Below are 22953 nucleotides of genomic sequence, written 5' to 3' on the forward strand. Positions count from 1 at the left end.
AACGTGCTAGCAACTTAATCCAGGGAATAAGAAAACATTAGAAAATGGTTCAGAGGAACAGTACAATAGTTGTTGCACAAACAGAAAAAGTGCCCCTGTAATTGTAAGTATAAACAGCAGATTTCTCTGTGCAGCGTTAGTGACAACTTAAACGTTGTTGACTCATTTGTGACGTCATTCGATCGCACCTGTGCGGCGAAAGGGGCCCACGCAGGCACTGATTAAATAAGTACACGTGTGGACTCGGCTCGGCTCGACCACGGCCTCTTCCCACGGCCGCGGCATGTCACGACATGAAGTGGCAGAGGCTGTCCCCGCTGACAGACTGCTAGTAAACATGAAGGTGCCCGAGGAGGAGCTGATGAGCGACATCCTGAAGCGCTTAACCGGCGACTCCGCCCTGCCAATTTACAGCAACGTGGAGAAGTTCAAGCGATGCAAGGACGGTGCCTACTCCATCGCCGAGGACATCAAGGAAACCGTGAAGAAGCGAGAGATGGTCAACGCCAAGGAGCGGCTCAGAGTGGGTGTTTTTTTCCCCATCTTCTGGTATATGCTGTCTTCGACTCTTCTGGTCGAACCTTGTTTTTTTTGGAGGGAAAGGCTCGGTTCTCCCTCTGATCAAAAGCGCCATGCTAGTATGTTAGCATGTTAGCTGCACCTCGCAAAAGCTGGCCTGACCCCATTAACTGTCGCATAAAATTCACGCCAGTTGCTTTTTTGGTAGCCAGTTTGACTTTTTTAAGAGCAACAGGCAATGATAGATAGATGGATAGAAACAAACAAACTTTATTAATCCCCTAAGGAATTCCCTTAGGGAAAGTCGGGTTCTGTAGGAGCAGAACCAGTGAAATCACTGTATAACTCAAATAAAAACAAATTCCAAAATCAGTATAAATACAATAAAATAAAAGTGACCGACACAGACACAACATAAATATCACTAGGTGGAGGAACGCTCCAGACCAGACCCATGTCCTCACCAAACCCTTCCTCCCGACCGTGGAGCTGAACAACTCGTGTTTCTGTTTTCTGCCATTTGAACAGTGTACTGTCCTGTATGTCAAGGGGCACGCTTGTAATATTTTTCACGTTATTTAAAGCAGCTTTGTTTTTCATTCATTTTAATTTTTTATATAAAAAAAATGTTCTTTAATAGTTTGGCAACATGTTGTAGAATTCTGAATTCCGTTTGCAAAGGCAGTATCTCTCGCTACATAACACTTCCACTGGAGAAAAATTCCATATGTACGTCAAGGTGGAAGGGTTAAGTTGTGGTAACTGACTCCAGCACTGCTCTTAGGATCTTGAAGACGTTTCAGTTCAGAACTGAAGAAGCCCTTGGGATGAGAGACGAAATGTCTTAAAGGTCACAAGAACAGTCCAGTTGTCCTAACTTAACATATCTTTTATGAAATGCTGTTATAAGGACTGAATTTGATGCATTGTGCGCCGTTACTTGTAGGAATATAGTGTGTTGCTCTGACTCTGTAACTATGTTCTACAAGTGCACTATCTCTCCGTTTTTATTTTTATTTTTTTTGCCTTCAAGATAAGGAACTTGAACAGCATGTTTTCTCTGCTCAAGCGAATGGTGCCTCTGATGAGACCCGACCGTAAGCCCAGCAAGGTTGACACGCTCAAAGCCGCGACGGAATACATTCGCCTACTCATCGCCGTCTTGGAGGAAGCTGATAGCGTAAGTCGATCCAGGCTGCTACGTGGAACCTTTCGATTCAGTTCACATATTCAGCTACTGCATGTTGCTGCTGTGTGCATAGGGGAGAGAAAAAAAAATCTGGAAAGGAGATTTTTTTTTTTTTTTTTTTTTTTTTTTGTAAGGTCATATGTTTTTGGCCCCAAGTGCAATTATATTTCACCCGTGCCACAATACAAAATCACTGCTAGAGGTGGCCTGTCGGTATTATACAGCATGAACTGCTGATATTATAAATCCCTGAATGCTCTGCTCGAATTGTGGCAGACTATTTACTTTAACCTTTAAGCGCCATCATTTTTTCAAGAAAATATTCAATTTTGATATCAATATTTCAAATGGCTGTGACTTGAAATTGATTAGAGATAAAGCCATATTGTAATTGAGAAAAACCTTCAGTAAACCCAAACTTTTTGTTTGTTTGTTTTTGTATTATGTCAGATGTCAGGGGTCTGTATGTCAGATTACTGTCTCCACAATACCCCACAGGCTCATCAAAATGTTTTATCCACTTTTGATAATTTTCCACAGATCTCAAACAGACCCAGCCATCATCGCTGTAATTTACAGGGTGACCGCGAACATCCCTGCTGCCTCCACCAGCACTGGCTGGGCGTTTCCTCCCACAGCTTTTACCACGTTGATCACTTACTCACTGCGCCCTCCGTCACCATTAGTGGCGTTTTGAGCACCCCTGCTTCCCCCCCCCCACATCCCCTCATCCTCATTTGCCGATTACTCCCACTACACCCCGGCTACGCTGAGGTGAAGGATGTGCTTTTGGTGACTGTCGTGGCGCATCGACTCGCTGCCGCTGCGTAAAGACGCACCGGCAGACTCGCTCTCACGGGATGACGGAACTTCATCGTCAGAGTGCGAATATTCCTCTTCGTTATCTGAGTCAGACATTACTTGACGAAGTACTTCGTCAGAGTGCGAATATTCCTCTTCGTTATCTGAGTCAGACATTACTTGACGAAGTACTTCGTCAACGAGCAAACCTCTCGGCAATGTATTCTCGTTAGAATTCGCTGTCTTTCTCTCTCTGCTCCCACTACAACCACTTCCTCGTCTCCTCGACTGAGGCGGGCTTTCTCTCTATTTATACTCTGAAATCTGAATATAAACACCCCCACAAATGCTTCTCAGATTGAAGCCACAGGTGTCTGCCATCTCCTGGTGTAAAGTGGAAACTACTTTTAGCACCATATTTGCCGCTATGGCCTGTTAAATTCAGCAATGACGCTTGTTGCAATTTTACGACCATGGCGCCTAAAGGGTTAATTTGTTCCTTTTAAATTTTAAAATTAGTCCATGGAACAGTTGCTGTTACAGTTGCCGCTGAAATTTAAATCAGAAGGCTGCAAATAAAAATGTGACCTGTGATTTTTTTTTATTTACATTTTATTTATTTCAATGTTTTTTTTTTGTTTTTTTTTGAAATTCGATTTTGCATGTGTGCGACATGAAGTTATTTATTGTATAGTATTAAGTGTTGCTTGAAGCCAAATTTGTTTAGGTCCAAAGTTAAATGTTATATCTGGAGGAAAATTTCTTTAATATTGTTGGCCCGCCACTTTGCCCAAGTTTTTAATTTTGGCCCCGCAGTGTATTTGAGTTGGACATCCCTGCTGTAGGTTGTCACAATTTTGGTTTGAACACCAAGACTGAGTGAAAACTTGGTTTGAGCCTTAAAGTCTGAGTTATCCCGTGGCAGCACTCGCAAGCTGTGCGTCCTCCTCACCTCCTCACTACATTTTTCAATGACGACCAAAAACGACAACCAGTTATTTTGCAGATGAAAGGCTGATTGAGTAATTTCCTCTCTGTCAGGATGTCGGCGCAGGAACTGATTTCCTAAAGAATGCAATCACTTATGGTCCAGCTGAAGGACTGGCTGACGACCTTTGGCGAGTTGATGATGTAAGTCTTGTCTCTCCCTCCCCCCCCCCCCCCCCAACCGTTTTGTCTTTGTGAGTCGACACAAACAAGGTGACTTGCCTCATATCTTTTTTTTTATATTGTTAAAATAACAAGTAGACGATTAAGTAAATGAAATGAAAGGATTAAAGTCTCTTTTTCCTTCAGCAGTGAGTAGAGCACAAAAGTGTGTGTGTGTGTGTGTGTGTGTGTGTGTGTGTGTGTGTGTGTGTGTGTGTGTGTGTGTGTGTGTGTGTGTGTGTGTGTGTGTGTGTGTGTGTGTGTGTGTGTGTGTGTGTGTGTGTGTGTGTGTGTGTGTGTGTTGTTTTAACTTTTTGTTTTGGCTACTAAAATCTAATTCTAGCTGAACATGTGCGACGACAACCTGGAAGACGAACTGATGCTCCCTCAGGAAACGGACCAGGATGACAGCGACGCCACCCGACTGATGCTGCAACACTGCGGGATGCCGCCATACCAGTTTGTCATCCAGGTGGCGCCAGACCAGACTATGGTAACTACAAAATCTTTGTTGCTACTTGCCAAGCCGTGTTGTTGCGTCTCCTAAAGTCTCAGGGTCAGATCTCCAAAGAGGGGCGCGCGGCGCTAAAATGCGGCACATTTTGCGGCGGGATTGCGCCCGCAATTTGCGCCACAGATGTGGGGATCCACAATGGTTTTTGCGCTAATGACATGCAGGCGCAAACACGCCCATGAATGCGGCCCCTGAAACAGGTGCGAATGTTGCGGTCTGGCAACCTGAGAGCAGTTTGCGCCAAAGGTTGTTGGTGAGTGCGTGTGTTTGACAGTGAAACCCCTGCGAGGATAAAGGCGCTCCTGTGCTCCTGGCATTACGATGCCTCCTCCGTCTACCAGACTGCTGCCATAATGGAAAGAAAGTCAAGACGCGTTAGTCACCAACACCTGAGTACCATTTGTATTTTTCATAGCCTGTCTAAAATATTGGCATATATACTGTAGTCTATGCCTATCTATATATAAGATTTGGGGAGCATTTTGCACCGATTTTCACGTTTGCGTCCCCTCTGTGGATCGGAATCACCGTTTTTGGTTATTGACATTGATTTTCTGGCGCAAAAGCCGCGCAATCGCTTTGTGGATCTACCCCTCAGTGTCAGTGATGGCTGCCAGCAAGTTTTTGCTGCTGCGCAAGGGACCATATAAAATGAAGAGAAAGATCCATTTTAACGAGGCGAGAAATGGAAGCCGCGCTCATTTTACCATCACTGACAAAAGTGTTTCAGATCCAAGTTCTGTATATTGAACAATATGCATTGATATGACGTGTCATTGCTGATTGTGCGTGCGTACATACAAACACACATAAACACACACGCTCCTGATCAAAATCTTAAGTCCAGTTAAGAATTTGCAAGGCTTTGCATTTTGCAGTGCTGGATCTCAAGACGACGGCAAGTAGGATTTCAAAATGCAAAAAGAAGAAATGGGATCAAGAGAAGAAAAATTTTGCAGACCGTGAGTTAAAAACACCAACTTAACAAATCCCCGGCCGGGTCATACCAAAGAAAATGGAGCCCATTGCCTCCCTGCTTTGCTCACAGTATTGGGGGTTGGACCCCTCAGGGGATGATGGGTCAAATGAGGAAACTAAATTTTGCATCCTTCGGGATGTGACAATCACTTGAACTGGAACTTTTTTAACTTTAATTTCTGTTTTGAGGGGGTTTTAGGGTTTTTGAGCTGTAGTCTTAAACTATTGATCAGCTCATGAATCAGAAAATTGTTTTCAATAAATTGCCTGCTCAAAATGTTTGGTCTCTTGCTCCCATTTCTTCTTTTTGCATTTTGAACCTCTACTTGGAATTTTCTTTACATCCAGCAGTGCGAAATGCAAATTCTTGCAATTGGATGAAGATTTTGATCAGGGGTGTATATATGCCTTCAAGTCTGGTGGCTTTTGTGATGTCACAGCCACAATTTCCAGTTATTTTCCCATCGCCTTCTCCTCAGCGGCCTAAAGCGCCACAGTAGCCACGGCAACAGTGACTATGTAGGTAGGTAATGTGGCCTCACAGCAATTTAATCTTTCCGTGTCTGGATTCATTCAAATTGGAGCTCCGCATGACGGAATATTTGTACCAAAGCCCTTTTGATTCCTTTTCTTCCAGTATCGTGCGCGTGCACAGAGAGCTTCCCAATGCATTTAGCCCACTGTCCCTGTGTACGTTACAGCCGCCTGCACTTAAACAGCACTGCTTGGAGCTCGGTTGCAAGCAACAACTGGTTTTTAAGCATTGATGCACATAATTGCGGCAGTGATTTCGAAAGCGCTTCCCAGCTGTGGTAGCTATTCTCGTCTTCTTTATTGCCATAGTGCCCCACTGCATTTCCACCCGCAACTTATTCAGCTAATGACATTTCTGTCACATTTAGCTTGGCAATCATGCCTAAGCTGAAACACTTTTCCAACCTGGCAACAAACTCTGGTTGCCAGGTTGCATTTTGCTGGGCACGTGTAGTGTTTAGGTTCAGACCTTTTGTTGCGGTGAAAATGTTTTCTCGGCTTTGTGGCGGCACACCAATGATTCCCGATGATTTCACTTTGGTGCCTTTGGTTGCTGTGATGTCGGGTAAGAATTTGTGGTGGTGTGGATCCATGGAAAAGAACTGAATTTTCTTTTTTATTCATTTTTTTTTCTTTTTCACAACTGTATAGAAAAAACAAGTTAAGAATGTAATGCACATAAGATGCGTTTCCTTGACAGTTTTTCGCAAAATCAAAACAATGTTCCTAAAACTTTGACAAAGTATAATTGCAATTTGCAGGTGTTTGCAATTGAGTGGTCATGTCTGGTGACGTGTAAATGTGAAAAGTGTGAGAGGTGCTGCAAAGAGGAATGGCCAAACTTGCGGTGTCTGACTCAAAAAGACTCGAGGCTGCAATTGCTGCCAAAGGAACATCAACAAAGTATTGGGCAAAATTCACTGCTTATTGGGCTCCTAGGCAGAGGTGGCTGTGACTTGATTTGAGGAAGCTTTGAGACATTGACTCATCCTTCTTAATTCCGTTAAAATAACATGAATTAAAGTGTAAGTAATGTATGATGTTAACTGATATTCTAGTGTGGGCTTTGTTGAACTGGCGCCCCTGAACCGACCTTGTGACTGCAGTTGCTGGAATGCCACACGCCAGTGTGGAGTCGCTCGATATGTAACGCATCAGGTCGAAGCCAGATGTGGGATTTTCGTCACTTCAGGCTATTCATTGACTCTATTCTTCTTTTTTTGCACTGTGCGTCATCAGACTCTACTTCCTGCAATCATCCACTATAGATACAGGGGCCCTAATGCAATCAAAATTCCGCATTTCTTTTGTGTTGCCGTGTCCTCGAGGCCCGTTTGTCATTCTGATTGGAGATGTTCAGAAGTGTTTGTTTTTTGTTCATGTTTGTTTCAGTCCCCTCAGTGGTTTTCCGCTGTTGCCCCATCACTTGAGCGAGGGCGTGCAAGTATGGCTCAATGACAGCTAGCACCGGTGCACAAGATTCACAGGCGAGCTGAGGAGGTGGCATTGTGTAGCCCTGTTATGCTATTGAGCGCCATATGTCATCGTTTCCATGGTGTCTGCACATGATTGTTGCCTTGTAATGACAAACTGTTATGAAAGGATTCCGTAAGATGGGAATACATGATTGGCAAGCTGAAGATGTGCCTTCAGTTCACAAAATAAACAATCTGTTTATCAACGCCGAGGGTTTGGAGTTAATTTATTTTAGTTTTAGTTTAAAAAAAAAAATAATAATAATAATCAATCAACATTAGCATGACACATCGGCAAAAAGTTGTGGTTATGAATTTTGCTAAATGTCAGTGGGATTCTCAGAGGCGTGTTTGTCTTTACTGTCTCTCTGGCTTTGGGAGGTCAAAGGTTAAATAATGCCTGTATTGATTAGGACAAAATGGCTTGAATTTTGTGTAGATGTCATTCTGGATGCACTCTGCTGTGAGGCCACCGTGTTTCCATTGGTAGCTCAAACCATTTCCAGCCTGAGCTGGTGGGTTTGTTCTGCAACCTTTGCACAAATACTGTACCTCAACCCCTTTGAAATGAAATGACCTGGATATGATGTCAATGCTGTGCACGTCACAACCGCTTTTGAGCGCATTGTGTTACAATGAACAGTGAACAGTGTGCAGTAGTTGTTGGCATAGCGGGCCGTCGCAAGCCATTCCAAAGATGGGAAAATGTTTCTTACCGCATGCTGCCGTGCAAGTTAATTTTGCTCTTTTGATTGAAAAGCGCCTGCTCTTTCTTCCAATGGCTTCCCAGTACCCATACCAGACTGTATTTGCACCTGTCAAAACTGCAACTAATAATTTCCCCTGCTGCCTCCGTTTTTCAACTTGAACAGAAGTAGAAATATAAATACACCCCATTCACTGAGATGCAGATTGCCACGGGACCATTTTCATCACAGGACGTCTGTGTATGGTAAGTCATTTGCGGTGTAATTTTTACTTTACAATTTCCAGACACGGCATCAAGATCACAGACGTCCTCCGTGATTATTACAAATTACCAGAGGTCCCCAAGTAATAGCAATCCTTTGCTTTTGTTTCAGCAAGTGCAACCATTTCAACTTGGGGGAGGGGGGGAAATAAAGCGAACAGAGTCGCTCGGCATCTAAAATTGGGGCAGCTGTGCAAATGGTCTGCCCTTGTACAGCTCTTTCCAGTACCTCCATGGCGCTTTACAATGGCCTCTGATTCACCTTATCATTATCTCACACACTCTTATACCAAAGGGCTGCTGCCATGCAAGGCGCTGCCGACCCTGATTGGTTTACACACTTCAAACGTGGACAGTTGGAGCTGGGATTTGAACTGCCAACCCTTCAACCATCCATTCGCGGCCAGCTCTACCAACTGAGCCACAGCTGAAAAATGAACCGATTCGTGCGTCCACTTTCTACACGTTGCGGCTGCTGAAACCGCTCGGAGGTGAGGTGGCACGGCACGCCGCACAGCTTGACTTCCCCCGGAGCCACAAGTCTCACCGGCAGCCCACAGCGTTGGGAAGTTCTGGTCTCATCCACCCCCACTGGTTTAGGTTTCTTTGTTTCAAAGCTTGATGTCCAGTAGAACAGAAACTACTTGACTTTAGCGGGGGCATTAATCATTTATTGTTAGCGGATGGCATGAGAATGATCCTGCTTTGGTGAATGACGCCGTTACCATGGGAATTTATTTGTTTTTAGCAGGTTCCTCAGCAGTTCTGACTGAAGATTAGAGCCACAGTGTTGGAACACAAACCTCACAAGGTGTGTGTGTGTGTGTGTGTGTGTGTGTGTGTGTGTGTGTGTGTGTGTGTGTGTGTGTGTGTGTGTGTGTGTGTGTGTGTGTGTGTGTGTGTGTGTGTGTGTGTGTGTGTGTGTTCTAAAAACCATTACATCTTCCTGGAGCCTTTTAATGCTGAAAACGTTGCTCTAGTGCCCTCTCTTGGATGGATGTGTTTTTGGTGGCTGTATGCTGAGAACTTCTCTGTATTTTCAGGGGGACTCGTTTGCTTTAGAAGAAGACAATCTGTGTTCTGGAAGAGGGTGAAAGCACTTTATTTTTTTGTGGTTTTTTTGTTTTATTTAATAATAAAAAAAATGATATACAGTCCTAAAATAAAGTTTTGATATTGTACAACTTTGTGATCTGAAGGATTAGTGACTAGTCGTTTCTTTCATGTAAAGTTGTGGGGTTTTTTTTTGTTTATGATTTTATATTTTAGATCTCAAACGTCTTTCAAGAGCCAGCCAAAGGTCTGTTTTACCTTGGTGTTTCTAGTGAAGGTTAGTTGAGAGTAAATAGAATAACAAAACGGATTACGTGGAAAGAAAATAAAAAATAACTGTTTTGTTGTTACTTTTAATATACTTTTAATATACTTAAGCGTTGGTGGTTAGATAATGCTACAAAACCTTCTTGCTGGCAATATGGTTAAAAAAAACAGGCTTTTCGTCATAATGTTGAACAATCAGGACAGGCATACAAGTTTTACACAGCACCAAGCCTTTTTAGTTTAAGTTTTAAGTGTGTTAAAATAGAACATAATGTACTAATAATAATGGACCTCGAAGAAGTTCTGGCTAACCGTTCGGTGCCTCAGGAGGGGGAAGCAGTTCGCCACCAACACTGTTTATGGTGCAGGTGGGGAGCTGTTGACTTCGACTGGGGATGTTGTCCGGCGGTGGAAGGAGTACTTCGAGGATCTCCTCAATCCTGCCGTCACGTCTTCCGCGGTGGAGGCAGGGGAACACGGGCGAGGACTTGTCCATTACCCGAGCCGAAGTCACCGAGGCAGTCGGGAAACTCCTTGGTGGCAGGGCTCCGGGGGTGGATGAGATCCGCCCCGAGTACCTCAAGTCTCTGGATGTGCAGGGACTGTCGTGGCTGACACGTCTCTGTAACATCGCATGGTGGTCGGGGACAGTGCCTCTGGACTGGCAGACCGTGGAGGTGGTTCCTCTTTTTAAAAAGGGAGACCGCAGGATGTGCTCTAATTACAGAGGGATCACACTCCTCAGACTCCCCGGTAAAGTCTATTCCAGGGTGCTGGGGAGGAGGATACGGCCGATAGTCGAACCTCGTGTGGGTTCCGTCCGGGTCGTGGAACACTGGACCAGCTCCATACTCTCCGCCGGGTGCTCGAGGGCTCACGGGAGTTCGCCCAACCAGTCTACATGTGCTTTGTGGATCTGGAGAAGGCGTTCGACCGTGTCCCTCGACGCATCTTGTGGGGGGTGCTCCGGGAGTATGAGGTCCGGGCCCCTCTGTTAAGGGCCGTGCGGTCCCTGTATGATCGGAGCAGGAGTCCGGTTCGCATTGCCGGCAGTAAGTCAGACTTGTTCCCAGTGCGTGTTGGACACCGGTTCTGTTCATCATTTTTATGGACAGAATTTCTAGGTGCAGCCAGGGACCGGAGGGAGTCTGGTTCGGGAACCACATGATTGCGTCTCTGCTGTTTGCAGGACCTCGAACGGGCGCTGGGGCGGTTTGCAGCCGAATGTGAAGTGGCTGGGATGAGAATCAGCACCGCCAAGTCCGAGGCCATGTTTCTCGACCGGAAAAAGGTGGTTTGTCCTCTCCGGGTCGGTGGGGAGATCCTGCCTCAGGTGGAGGAGTTCAAGTATCTCGGGGTCTTGTTCACGAGTGAGGGGAGGATGGAGCGTGAGATCGACAGGCGGATCGGTGCGGCGTCTGCAGTGATGTGGTCACTGTACCGGTCCGTCGTGGTGAAGAAGGAGCTAAGCCGAAAGGCGAGGCTCTCGATTTACCGGTCGATCTATGTTCCCACCCTCACCTATGGTCACGAGCTTTGGGTAGTGACCGAAAGAACAAGATCGCGAATACAAGCGGCTGAAATGAGTTCCCTCCGCAGGGTGGCTGGGTGTACCCTGAGGGATAGGGTGAGAAGCTCGGCCACCCGGGAGGAGCTCGGAGTAGAGCCGCTGCTCCTCCGCATCGAGAGGGGCCAGCTGAGGTGGCTCGGGCATCTGTTCCGGATGCCTCCTGGACGCCTCCCTGGGCAGGTGTTCCGGGCATGTCCCACTGGGAGGAGGCCTCGGGGAAGACCCAGGACACGCTGGAGGGACTATGTCTCCCAGCTGGCCTGGGAACGCCTTGGGGTCCCACCGGATGAGCTGGAGGAGGTGACTGGGGCCAGGGAGGTCTGGGCATCTCTACTAAGGCTCCTGCCCCCGCGACCCGACCACGGATAAGCGGCAGAAGAAGAAGATAATGGACCTGTGAGACTCACTTCAATGTTGCAACCTCGGAAAGTATTACAGTAACAGGCAAAGTCGAAATAAGGTGCAGTGTAACAGAACATGTATAATATGTTGAACCATTTTTTTTGTTGTTGTTGAAGCATAACTAGAATTCTAATGTATTAAATAAACCAAATTGCTTTCTTTACCTGTGAGCAAATTGAAAAATTACTTGAGATTGTGGCGTGAATACAATAAATATGTTCAATAATAAAATGCCTTTCATGGGAACCCCCTTTAAAAGTAAATGGAAATATCCCTCTCTATTGACAATCCAATAAGGGGAAAAAGTTTTTTTTCTTGTCATGAACGTAAGGAATCATTACATTTTATAACTGCCGTTTCCCTTGTCGCCAGCAGGTGGCACCAGCTGGGCGTCAAATATTTCATTTTGCTTCAACTGGGGCCTGGACATATGAAGAGCGGTTTTTGTTGGGGTTTTTTTTTAGTTGTTTTTTTTTTTTTAAAGGAGGAGGAGGTGGTACCGGACACCTTGCACCAAGACTTCCCGAGAGACGGCCACTGAGCTCCCCCTCCCTGGGACAGCTCCCCTTCTCCGGCTGCTGGCGAGGGAAACCACCGGGTGTCCACACGGAGCGCAGGCGTGGCAGTGGGCTGGTCCAGGCGCAGCGAGCTTCAGAGGAGGAGGGGGGGGGCTAAAAATCAAAATTAAATTAAATTTAAAAAAAATATCAGGGTGCCGCTCACATCGGAGGCCCTGGAACAACCCGCGGACCAGGGATTTGTTTTATCCCGATTCCCTTTCTTGATCTCCCCGCTGGTTTGTGGCCGAGCGGACGGCTGTGGCTGCGCCGCCCCGGCCAGAGGACGCGGTGTCGGGGATGCGCTGAGGTGAGTCGGCCGCCTGCTGGTGTCCGGATCCAGGCAGGCAGGGTCCTCCCTAACGCGTGCATGCGCGCCGTGTATGTTTGTTTGTTTGTGCGTGCTTGTGTGCTGTTCGGTTTCCCCTGCCGCTTATGTTGAAGATGGAGGATGATGGCGCCTCGTGCTCACTCGCTACATCGCGCACAGATGATCCAGCGTCTCCGCTGGCGCATCCGCACATTGCGCCTGTTTTCACGGGCCTCATTGTGCTGCCGAGGATCGCGTTGCGTGTTTGCAAAGTCGACAGACACAACGTCGCGGTGGCTTTTTGTTGTTGTGTTTTTCTGTCATTTGCGACAATTATTATGGCCGATGCGGCACTGGATGACGTATTCCAGCCGCTCAAGATGTTTCCTATCATTCGTGCACAAAAGCGGAGCTCCGGCCTGTGCGCTCCGCCAGTGGCCGCGAGGCGCTGCTGGTGCTGAGGCTGCGGCGCGTGTTGCTAGGCAGCCATGCATGCGAGGCAGCTCGCGGATGCCGGATGGTCCATTTGTAAGGGGGGGGCGTCTATTGTGCCTCATCGGTGAAATATGAGGCAGCGCGCCGTCACGTGACATGCCGGTCGATAGGCGCGTCCTGCGGGAGCGCGTGTGTGCGCGCTTCCTGCAGCGTGGATGGCAGACATTGATCCCCCGGAATGGTTCATGGTAAAGTCCGAGCGAAGTCAATCGATGGGATACGGTGCGTGATGAAACGTCCGGTCACTCAGGCCACTGAGCAGGACTCTATATCATATAGCAAAGCTTATAATTGCCAGTTTGGCCATTTGGTCGTACTGGTACATAGCTGTTGGTCCCAGTTAAACATCCAAGGCTGGGAAATGAATGCGTTTCACCTTTTCACTTTGCTTTGTTGAAATTAAACGGCCTATCTGATGCACACAGTCAAAGTCAGGCCAAGAGGAACCAGTGAAGAAGAAAGGTTCCATTTAAACAACAGGGACCAGAGATTTAAGATGGGGGAGGTGAAAATATATGTATTGATATATATTAAGGGATGATTCAGCAACCAATAGAATATAGATTTATTGCCACTTGTACAAGTTAAAAACAGGTTAAAACGGGTGCATTGGAATTCATGTGCGTTTCCCTGAGTCAGTGTAAAGATACTAATAGTCTTAAAGACGCATAACAAAGTGCCTATATGGCAAAGGTGCAAAAGGCTACACTCCTAAATACACTATGTATATATTTACATTAAATAAATTGCAAAAGTAATAGGGGGAAGGCATCGATTAAGAGCTAGAATTCCCTTTAAAAAGGGAATCAAAGTCAATATATTTTCAAAACTGGTAACGTTGTGAACACAAATCAAGTTGCATTAAAAAGCAACATTAATGAAACAACAAAAAGATTGATAAACCCACCGCAGAAGCAGTGTGTTAATGATCAAATAAGAGAAATAAAGCATGCAGTTTAGAGTATATTTGATTTCATATCTGAAGATGACGCCAATAAATCGGCCTCCATCCGGAGCCGAACACTAGTTTGAATCCTCCCTGCACTCATTCAGCTGTTCACCACGATGAAAGCGAAGAGAATCAGTCTGAGGTCACTCCTAGTAATTAGCCTGAGAGCCGCGGGGCGTCACTGCTCGCATGCACTGCGTCTCCCTCTCTCACTCTTCAAACCAGCGTCAGGTAGGAAGTGGAGTGAGTCCCGTCGCAGCACACACAGCTGTTCCCAGCCTGGGAGCGGGAGGAGCAGGAGGTGGGCCGCCAGCCAGTTCTCTGTTTCTCCCCCCCCCCCCCTCCTCAGTCATTATGATCCTCCCAGGAGAGACTCAGGCTCTCTGTCCTGCCATCCTACCCCTGCCCAACCCCCCCACACCACCACCGCCAAGAGCAGAGAGATATAAGAACCGAGAGCGAGAGAGATGCTGCCTTTAATCCCAAAATGAGATCAATGTTAAAAGCTTCCTCATGTCAGGGATCCACTTTACTAGAAGCAGGCAGGTCAGATGTGAATTGTAAATATCCACGTGTGATGATGATGATGGTGTTTTGTTTTGTGTAAAATGTCAACAGTCGGATGCATCAGCAGAAAAACTTGATTCTTGCAGCAAACACGCATGTGTGACATTAAGATGCTTGGATGAGTGGAAGAAGTCCGACGATGGCGATGATGAGGAAGAGGAGGATGAGGATGTTCTGGGGCCATTAACGGTTTAGTCATCTGTCAGTGGTTTGCTGTGCAGTGCAGAAAGATTAAGGAGGAAATGCGCATGCACACACACACACACGCACACACAAACACATAAAGGTCCCATACTGTGTTAAATTGCCTTTTCACCAAATCTGAAAAGTCCATCCTTCTTTTTTGCTCCCCAAACAAGTAATCAGGAGCTTGTGACGTCACAAAGGGCACCCACCAATGTCTCTTCTAGGTTAAATGGGCAACACATCCTGCAAAGTTTTTTTTGTCCCTCTTGGCTAAGGTCCAACAAAGCATCATTTGTATTTATTTTTAAATGTTTTTAGCAGGAAGCTGCAAACAGAGGGTCAAATATGCCGTGTTCATTAGCTAGCAGGTGGACAGTGCAAAGCTGCTGGTGGCGCCGGGACAGAAAGTCAGTCGGCCAGCCAGATGTAGCGGGAGGGCGGGGTTTGTTCGGGACCTTATCAGACGCCTGCAGCAGTGTGTGTCTGTGTGCGAGCGCTGCTCTGTTCGGGGAGTGGCCAGCTCTCTTTTAAACGTCCTTACGGTAACTCTGGACTCTCTGTGTGCCATTAGCAGGCCGGCTAACTTCCTGTCAGTCGTCTGTCTGCATGCCAGCTCTTGTAGCTGAAAACAGGCTAAACGCCGCTGCTGCTGCTGCTGCTGCTGCTGTTGCTGCTGCTGTTGCTGCTGCTGCTGATGTTGCGCCGTTCTGCACCTCCATCAGCCGGAGATCTGAGGGGAAACGCAGCGTCTCGAGCCTGCAGGCTAGGTCCTCCATCGTTCTGGGAGCTCGGCAAAGGAGAAAGGTTTGGGGCTGATTGAACCGTACAAGCTGATTTAGATCTCTCCTTCATACTTTTTAGCTGCTTAGCCGCTGGGATCTGAAGCACAGCCTAAGATGAGAAATCGACTCAGGAGGATTAAAGTGCACCTCTCAAAATTTTGCGTCAACCTTTTCGTTTTGTGATTTGAGAGATTATCCAGCGGTGACTTTGCCACACTGGCAGGATTGCGGCTGCACCTCCAGGAGCTCTGGCTCTCAGACAGAACTGCTGGTTCGGGGAACGACTGCGTGTGTGTGTGTGTGTTTTAAATCAAAATCTGCTTTTCAGGGTGATTTTTGCAGAGCTTGTTAAAACAGTGTAGCCACACACTACACTGGGTGATGCATTATGAACTGAGAGGTTGTATTGATTTACAGAAGCACTGCACGGATCTTTTCTACTTAACCTTCTCCTCTTGCTTTAATGTAGCTTCAGAGCTTCTGAGGTTAACGACGAACGTGAATGACTTTTCATAAATGACATGAAGTGTTTCCTCTTTAATCTGCACATATCAACTGCCTATTTATGATAGGAGCTGGGTAATTTCATTCAAATATATATTTTAAGGCCCAATATTGTATCAGTTTCAGATATGTGTTATGATTAACTAGGACAAAAACAAGGCTCTGGGTGACCAGAATGCAGTAGATTTAGCCATCTGTTTATTTCCTCCAGCTAAAGCTGATGCTTTGCTGGACCTTCCACATGTTTGGACGGGGTGGACAGAAACAAGGCGGAGCCAACACCTGGTTGGGGTGTGGTTGCTAAACTGGGAGTGGCACCAATGCCCTTTATGACATCATAGAGGGTCATTTTCCAGACCTGAGCATTTTGATACAGCCTTGGTGAAAAGAGTGGTGCCATCAGAGGATATAAAGGAAACTGGGCATGAAGGGGGGTAAACTGAGGCTGGCGTCTGCTGTTTTCTTTCTGTTCTGACCACTAGGTGTCCCCCACCTGCTGCCTTCCTGATTCAGCAGCAAAATCAAATCACAAAGCCTTAAATCAGGTCTTTCCAATCTGTGTTGTGCAGTACGTCTCGTTCTCGCTCGTGTTGTCCCTCACGTTGACGACAATGTCACCCTCTCCTTTCAGGTCCTCCCACCACCCTGAAGTTGTGAGGCCGCACCCGTGCTAGACAGCTACACCATGAGCAAGTCCTCCACCCCTAAAGGCACCCCGGTGCAGCGCAGCCCCAGTGATGGGCTGCCGGAGGGGCTCCAGTCGCCGCAGCACTCCACCCCGGGCTCCGACTCCCAGCAGAAAAAGCGGATCTCCAGCCTTCTGCAGAGTCCGGTGAGATGTCCAGTGTGGACAGATGACCTTTGGTTCATTTTATTTTATTTATTTATTTATTTATTTTTACTGCCTTCCACTGCTGCATTAATTCTCTGTTTCTCTCTGCTGCTGGCTGGCAGTCGTTCCGTGAGGAGCTGGACGTGCTGATCCAGGAGCAGATGAAGAAGGGCGGGAGCTCCTCCAACTTGTGGGCCCTCAGACAGCTGGCCGACTTCATGGCCTCTCACGGATCGCCGGCCGCTCTGCCCGTCTCCCCGTCCAGTAAGTTCAGAGGAGAACGACCTGCGGTTGTTGTTAGCCATGAGAACTGCTGGCAGCCGTAGAGCTCATAAACTCCTCGCTGTGCTGGAAGATGGACGGCTCCATCCCGGTGTCAGAAAATACCAGCTTTAAAATTTGAACACCTTCTTGACCTCCAGAAACAATATCTGGACGTTCTCAGTAGGGCAGGTCTGATTTAAAAACAGAAGCAGCTGCAAAATACCAGCATCCATGTTTGAACCCTTCAAGACTCGCTGGATTCAGCAGCAGAATTTGATCCGAGCGGCGCGATAACATCGTAAAAGGGTGGCTGCAGGATTGAATTATCTCGTACCCGCAGCAGATAGTGCAGTGTTCAGACGGAAGGAAGTCCAGCTGCCTGTGGAAGGCCGATGAGTTCAGTTTTGACTCCCAGTGGTTTTTACTTTACGCTTTATGGATGGAACTGAACAAAGCTCTGCTGCCTGAGTAGATCAGAGGAAAAGCGGTGCGAAGAACTGAACTGAGCTGAAGGGTTTCAGGTTCATCCATCAACATCAGACAAGCATCTTGTGTCTATTTCTTTCCATTTCTAGCAGTGTTTCGCTGTTTCTGATTGAAAATGCTGGAAGAGTTCCCTGTCTGGGGAACTACGTCACCAGCAATGGTGTTGAACTGGCCCTGTAAACTGAGTCTCTGCCTCTTGCATGAGCCAAGCTTCACTCACACATCTTCATCTTCTCCTTTTGATGTTATTTTGGTCCCATGCTGTCTTGCAACCTCCTGATTTTCATGCACTTCACTTTATTTTTATTTTTTCACGTCACTCATTCATTCTTCTTTTATTGCTCATTTAGTGCTCAATGTAATAGTCACCAATGGAACTGTGTTCCGTGTTACTGGCATGCATGAAAAGTGCTTTGCGCAGCGTCATCGTTGTCTTTGTTGTCCTCCTGCGGTTCCCTCTGCAGACATGATGATGGTGACGCCCATCAACGACCTGCACGGCAGCGACCCCGCCACCCTGGTGAAGGGCGAGAGGCTGATGCGCTGCAAGCTGGCCAGCGTCCACCGCCTGTTCGACCTCTTCGGCTGGGCTCAGATCAGCCGCACCTGCCTCACCGTAAGTCGGACGCTCCGCTCGTCACTTCGCCGCTCGTCGCGGCTGAGAAAGTCAGTTGATGTGTTCACCTCCTCCTCTTCCTCCTCTTCGTTGGTCCCCTGACAGCTGCGAGTCAGTAAAGAGCAGGAGCACTTCCTGGTGCTTCCAGATGGCCTGGCCTACAGCGAGGTGACCGGATCCAGTCTGGTGAGTGCTCGCCGTGCTCTCGCATTGTCTTCCCTTTTCATTTGGATGTGAACTCTGAGGGGAACTGCGGCGCTCCAGGTGAAGGTGAACATCCTGGGCGAGGTGGTGGAGAAGGGCAGCACCAACCTGGGCGTGGACACCCAGAAGTTCAGCCTGCACTCGGCCATCTACTCTGCGCGGCCCGACGTCCGCTGTCTCCTGCACCTGCACACACCGGCCACGGCTGCGGTGAGTCGGCTCTCGCCAGGTGAAGGACCTCCGGCCTTTAGGGTCCCTGGACCTGCTTGCTGATGGGAAGCGGAACCTCTGCCCTTGTCCCGCAGGTCTCAGCCATGAAGTGCGGCCTCCTGCCACTGTCCCACGAGGCGCTGCTGGTGGGCGACGTGGCTTACTACGACTACAATGGAGCCATGGAGCAGGAGGAGGAGCGGGTGGAGCTTCAGAAGAGCCTGGGACCAACCTGCAAGGTGAGACCAAGTGTTCGGTGTATCGCCGAGCATTAGCTTTAGCTAGGACTCTTCACTCCGTCCCATCCTGAGTTCTGAACGTCCAACTCCAGCAACAGCGATGAGATTTCGGCTCTGACATGTCGACCATTGATCTCGAAATAATTTCCGGTCTCCCTCGGGGTTTCATAACCAGTCAGTGGTGGGTGAAAACTGTCCTTAAAGCCCCCAGAAGAAGACCAAGGAAAGGAAGTGGCTGCAACCCAGCTGATGCTGTAAGATTAGTGTGACAGTTTGTTTTCATTCACTTTTGCTCATGACACCAATTCCCTGACGGGCACTAACTTAGAAGATTCAGAAAATGTTCCACCCTTGGTGTCAGCCTGGGCTTCTTCCTTCTTCTTCTTCTTCTCAACGGCCTGCTGCTGTGATGAGTCTGAGGTGATGAATGGTGCTTGTTTCCTCCTCCTCTTCGTCGTGACGTGAAGGTCCTGGTGCTGAGGAATCACGGCATCGTGGCGCTGGGAGAGTCCGTGGAGGAGGCCTTCTACACCATCTACCACATCCAGGCGGCCTGCCAGATCCAGGTGCATACACACACACACACACACACACACACACACACACACACACACACACACACACACGAGTGACTAAGCAGTGCTGTAGTGGCCAGGTGCTGCTGTTGCTGTGTGACAGTGGGAGGATGTGAGTCGGCACACGTGTGCACGAGGCACAAGCGCTAATTTTCCACCTGGCCGCCTGTTTTCCTCTCACTACTCACTCGCTGTGATTCAGCCTGCGGCTCCACGCTGCAGTTTAATTCATCTGCAGATTTGCCGACTGCCAGAGAGTCACTGCAGCAACAGAACTCACAACACGTCGCTTGTGAAGTTTCACCAGGATCTGTTCTCCTCCTTCTCCTCCTCTGCAAGGTGTCGGCTCTATGCTGTGCCGGAGGCGAACAGAACCTGATTCTGCTGGACCGCAGCACCCATAAGCCCAGCACCACCGGCACCGTGGGCTGGGCCGGCTCCACCTTCGGCCCCCTGCACAAGAGCCGCGTCGGGGACCACGAGTTTGAAGCCCTGATGAGAACTCTGGACAACCTGGTAGGAGTGACAGCAGCGCTTCATTTCCGAACAGTTTTACATGCTAGATTCCTGTTTGACCATGATGACCATGATGTTCACTATTGGTTTTCGTAAATTTGCATATTTCCACTTCTGGATAGCAGTTGCCTCATTAGCGAGTTAGACTTTGAAGGCCCTATGCTACTCTGCACAGTTTCAGATCTGCAGCCTCATGTTAATTTTCCCAAAGTTGAGCCCTCTGATGACAGCCTGCAGCTAAAACTGATGCTCTGTGAGAGCCTCCATGTGTTTAGAAGTGGACAGAAAAAGCAAACAGACTCAGCCAACACCTGGCTCTGAGTGTCAGTGAGGTGTCTGTGCCCTTTGTGATGTCACAGAGGAGAAGAAGAAAGATTGTGGTGGATGGGTCTGCTGGAGATTCTCCCAGCTGTCATAGGGTGACACCCTGGACAAGTGGCCAGTTCATTGCAGGGCGACATAGAGAAAAACAACAACATACACCCCTCTCTTTTAGAGTTGCATGTTCTTGGACTGTGGGAGGAAGCAGGAGAACCAGTAGAGAACCCAGGCAGACACAGGGAGAACATGCCACACAGAAAGGTCCCAGGCCCAGAATCGAACCCACAACCTTCTTGCTGTGAGGCAGCAGTGCTAACCACTGCGCCACCGTGTCGCTCCTAGGCTGGATACAGTGAATTTATAATCCTGATCAAACATAAAGACTCCACAAAGCCATGACGGGCGGCCACGCCGTTTCTCGCTCCTCGGCCGTCGCCCAGGTCCGGGTTGGAGAAACACTGTTTAGCTTCTTGCTGTCGGTGGATCTGCGTAAAAAGCCTTCCTGTGGTTTGCTAATGGAAAGCTCTCAGCGCGGGGAAGCGGGATGAAATGTTGCAGCAGCGGTAACTAAACTGCAAGAGTAAGAGGAAGACTAATTTGCGAGAGACAGCTGAAACTTCCGGCGCTCCTGCAGAAGAAATTTCAATGAGACCGACTGGTAGACTTGAGGGGGAAGTGTTACTGGGTGGAGGTGAAGGTGTCTCCAGTTGTCTCAACTAACCTCTTCCCCTCGCTGTCGTCCTCGCAGGGCTACCGGACGGGCTACGCCTACCGCTTCCCGGTGCTGCTGGAGCGCTCGCGGACACGCCGCGAGGTGGAGGTTCCCGCCACGGCCACCGCCTTCCACAACTTTGACGACGGCGGCGGCGTCCACCTGGCGCTGAGGCAGCACTCCTTCACGCAGCGGCAGCAGCAGGAGAGGACGCGCTGGCTCAATACCCCCAACACCTACCAGAAGGTCAACCAGGAGCAGCAGGCCAGCCCAGGCAACCGCACCACTGTGAGGCGCCCCCTAGTGCCCAAGCAATGAATGTGACCACCCACAAAAATTAAAAAGAAAAAAAAACAACAACTCATTCTTAATGTTCCATTGAACGAGTCACTGAAGGTTGAAGCGTCAGAAGGTTGTGTGATGTTGTAGTTCAGAGAGGGAGCCGACCAGGCAGGCCCAGACCGGTCCACTCTGGGAAAAGAGCCCATAGAAAACCATATATGGGACAAGAGGAGGGTCCTGGAAGGTGATTGGACGAACCTTCTGTCAGTTGCACTTAAGAGCAGGCTCTAGTCGGACCAGATGGTGAAGCAGTGCCAGGAAAATCTCTCATTACTTCAGTTCTTTACTCTTCCCTGAATGAGGAGATTGTGTCCAAGCTGACAAGAGTCTGCGAGTTGCACCAGTTTAAAACAGTTTTTAAAGGATGCTAATTGGTCCGGTCATACTCTGACTTTTTTCAAGGAGGATCAGTTAGAATCCGCTCGGTTCCTGTGTTGCTTCAGGTGTGCAGCCGGTACACGTTTCAACAAAATGACAAGTTGTGCTCTGTGAGGGTGAAAACCAGACTGGATGTGTTTGTTTGGCTCTGGGCTGCAGTTCTGCTACGTGAACCACGAGATCACCGCTAGATCACCACTAGATCATCACTAGATCACCACTAGCCGGGCCGGTGACCTCTGTGTGGGCAGGGCTGGGGGGGAGGACGAGGCAGCTGCATTCTGGACTCTCTCTCTCTCTCTCTCTCTCCCTCTCTCTCCCACTCTCTCTCTAATGGAAATAGACGCCTACATGAGTGGGAGGAGTTAACCCGCCCCTCCTTTGCTCCTCCCACTCTCCTCGGTCTCCTCTGCATTGCAGGTGTAACCAGCGGGGTGGACAGTCTGCCCCCTGGTGGACGAAAATGAGAGCCGTTAAAGCTGCGTGATGCAAACATGAGCAAAGGATGAAACAGAAGCAAGTGGTTGATGTTCTTGCGCCTCCTCGTCCGACCGAATCAGCAACGTGTTTCTCTGTAGCAGTCCACAGCATCTTTATTTATACACCATTCCCAGAGAAACGCTGCCAATTCCCCCAGAAAACAACATATTCAGCCCCGCTGGGTAGTAACAAACGCCTGGCTGGGGGGTTGAGAGTGGAGTCATTGCCCTAGTGTGCACATTCTGTGAAATATGCACACTAATAATAGACTTTTGTCTAGTTTTTTTTAGAGTTTATCCTTGCATTTTGTGCATCTTTTGCTCTGTTGTGATGATGTGAGACGTTCTGGCTGTTTTCCCCTCCTCCAGTGGCTGAAGGCGGAGGAGATGACTCAGGCGGGCAGCACGGCCATCAAGATCGAGAACTCCAGCCAGTTTGTGCCTCTTTTCACCAACCCTCAGGAGGTGATCGAGACACGGAACAAGGTGAGCCTCGATCCACTCCGCCTCTTTTTTTTGTCCTACGGTCCGGCCCGACTTGGTGTGTGAGTGTCTGATGAGATTCATGTCACCTCAGATCCGACAGCAGAACCGTCAGGACATGAAGACGGCCGGGCCTCAGTCTCAGGTCCTGGCTGGTGTCATCACAGTCGACAGCCCTCCGGTATGATCTTGGCTCTCGCCATCACAATATGTCCCTCCCACCAGCACCGCACTAGCTGACAGCTGTGACTCTGTGCCTCTGTGTGGGTGCCAGTCCCCAGTCAGCGAGCCCCAGGTGCCACCAGAACCAGAACCTCCCAACCCCTTCAACCAGCTGACCGACCAGGAGCTGGAGGAGTACAAGCAGGAGGTGCAGAGGAAGCAGGACGGAGGGACCGACGGTAAGACCCCTTTACACCAGCAGGTCAAGCAAGATGGCCACGCCCCTTTTTATAGAACCGTGTAGAAAGAAATCTTCTTAGACACCAATGCATAATCCTATTCTATAATTAACTTGGGTGTTTT

General features: G+C 48.4%; 2 protein-coding genes across 16 annotated transcripts in view; both read left to right on the plus strand.

Annotated features, from left to right (window-relative positions):
* add2 (adducin 2 (beta)) overlaps positions 1-22953 on the plus strand; it is an 84818-nt gene that overhangs the window by 59588 nt on the left and 2277 nt on the right. For 5 of the 11 annotated variants that reach the window (XM_076025445.1, XM_076025452.1, XM_076025453.1 and 2 more), the window contains exons 1-13: positions 15034-15289; positions 16403-16603; positions 16726-16867; positions 17818-17969; positions 18075-18155; positions 18234-18383; positions 18479-18622; positions 19090-19188; positions 19537-19713; positions 20783-21034; positions 22315-22431; positions 22523-22609; positions 22703-22829. In XM_076025445.1, the coding sequence (XP_075881560.1) occupies positions 16457-16603; positions 16726-16867; positions 17818-17969; positions 18075-18155; positions 18234-18383; positions 18479-18622; positions 19090-19188; positions 19537-19713; positions 20783-21034; positions 22315-22431; positions 22523-22609; positions 22703-22829 (1675 nt within the window). In that variant the 5' untranslated portion in view covers positions 15034-15289; positions 16403-16456. The other 6 variants (XM_076025447.1, XM_076025446.1, XM_076025448.1 and 3 more) reach the window with 6 other exon arrangements.
* On the plus strand, positions 130-9318 carry figla (folliculogenesis specific bHLH transcription factor). 5 transcript variants are annotated; one of them, XM_076025460.1, is made up of 6 exons: positions 145-523; positions 1553-1699; positions 3551-3640; positions 4002-4151; positions 8881-8940; positions 9173-9288. In XM_076025460.1, the coding sequence occupies exons 1-5, from the start codon at positions 284-286 to the stop codon at positions 8896-8898; spliced, it is 645 nt and encodes a 214-aa protein (XP_075881575.1). In that variant the 5' UTR covers positions 145-283; the 3' UTR covers positions 8899-8940; positions 9173-9288. The 5 variants fall into 5 exon arrangements, with proteins under 5 accessions (XP_075881576.1, XP_075881572.1, XP_075881574.1 ...); XM_076025458.1 differs by having other exon boundaries at positions 148-523; positions 8878-8940; positions 9173-9285; XM_076025461.1 differs by lacking the exon at positions 8881-8940 and having other exon boundaries at positions 130-523; positions 1589-1699; positions 9173-9318.

Source organism: Nelusetta ayraudi, unplaced genomic scaffold, assembly GCF_046127955.1.
Source record: "Nelusetta ayraudi isolate G7.1 ecotype Tasmania unplaced genomic scaffold, CSIRO-AGI_Nayr_v1 ptg000018l, whole genome shotgun sequence".
Lineage (NCBI taxonomy): Eukaryota > Metazoa > Chordata > Actinopteri > Tetraodontiformes > Monacanthidae > Nelusetta > Nelusetta ayraudi.

What these genes read in the sequence shown, in the direction of transcription:
- figla (XM_076025457.1), top strand. Translation starts at nt 284, where the DNA reads ATGTCACGACATGAAGTGGCAGAGGCTGTCCCCGCTGACAGACTGCTA. An exon ending in TCTTGGAGGAAGCTGATAGC is followed by an intron (nt 1,700 to 3,550) that starts GTAAGTCGATCC and finishes CCTCTCTGTCAG; the next exon opens with GATGTCGGCGCAGGAACTGA. An exon ending in ACCTTTGGCGAGTTGATGAT is followed by an intron (nt 3,641 to 4,001) that starts GTAAGTCTTGTC and finishes ATCTAATTCTAG; the next exon opens with CTGAACATGTGCGACGACAA.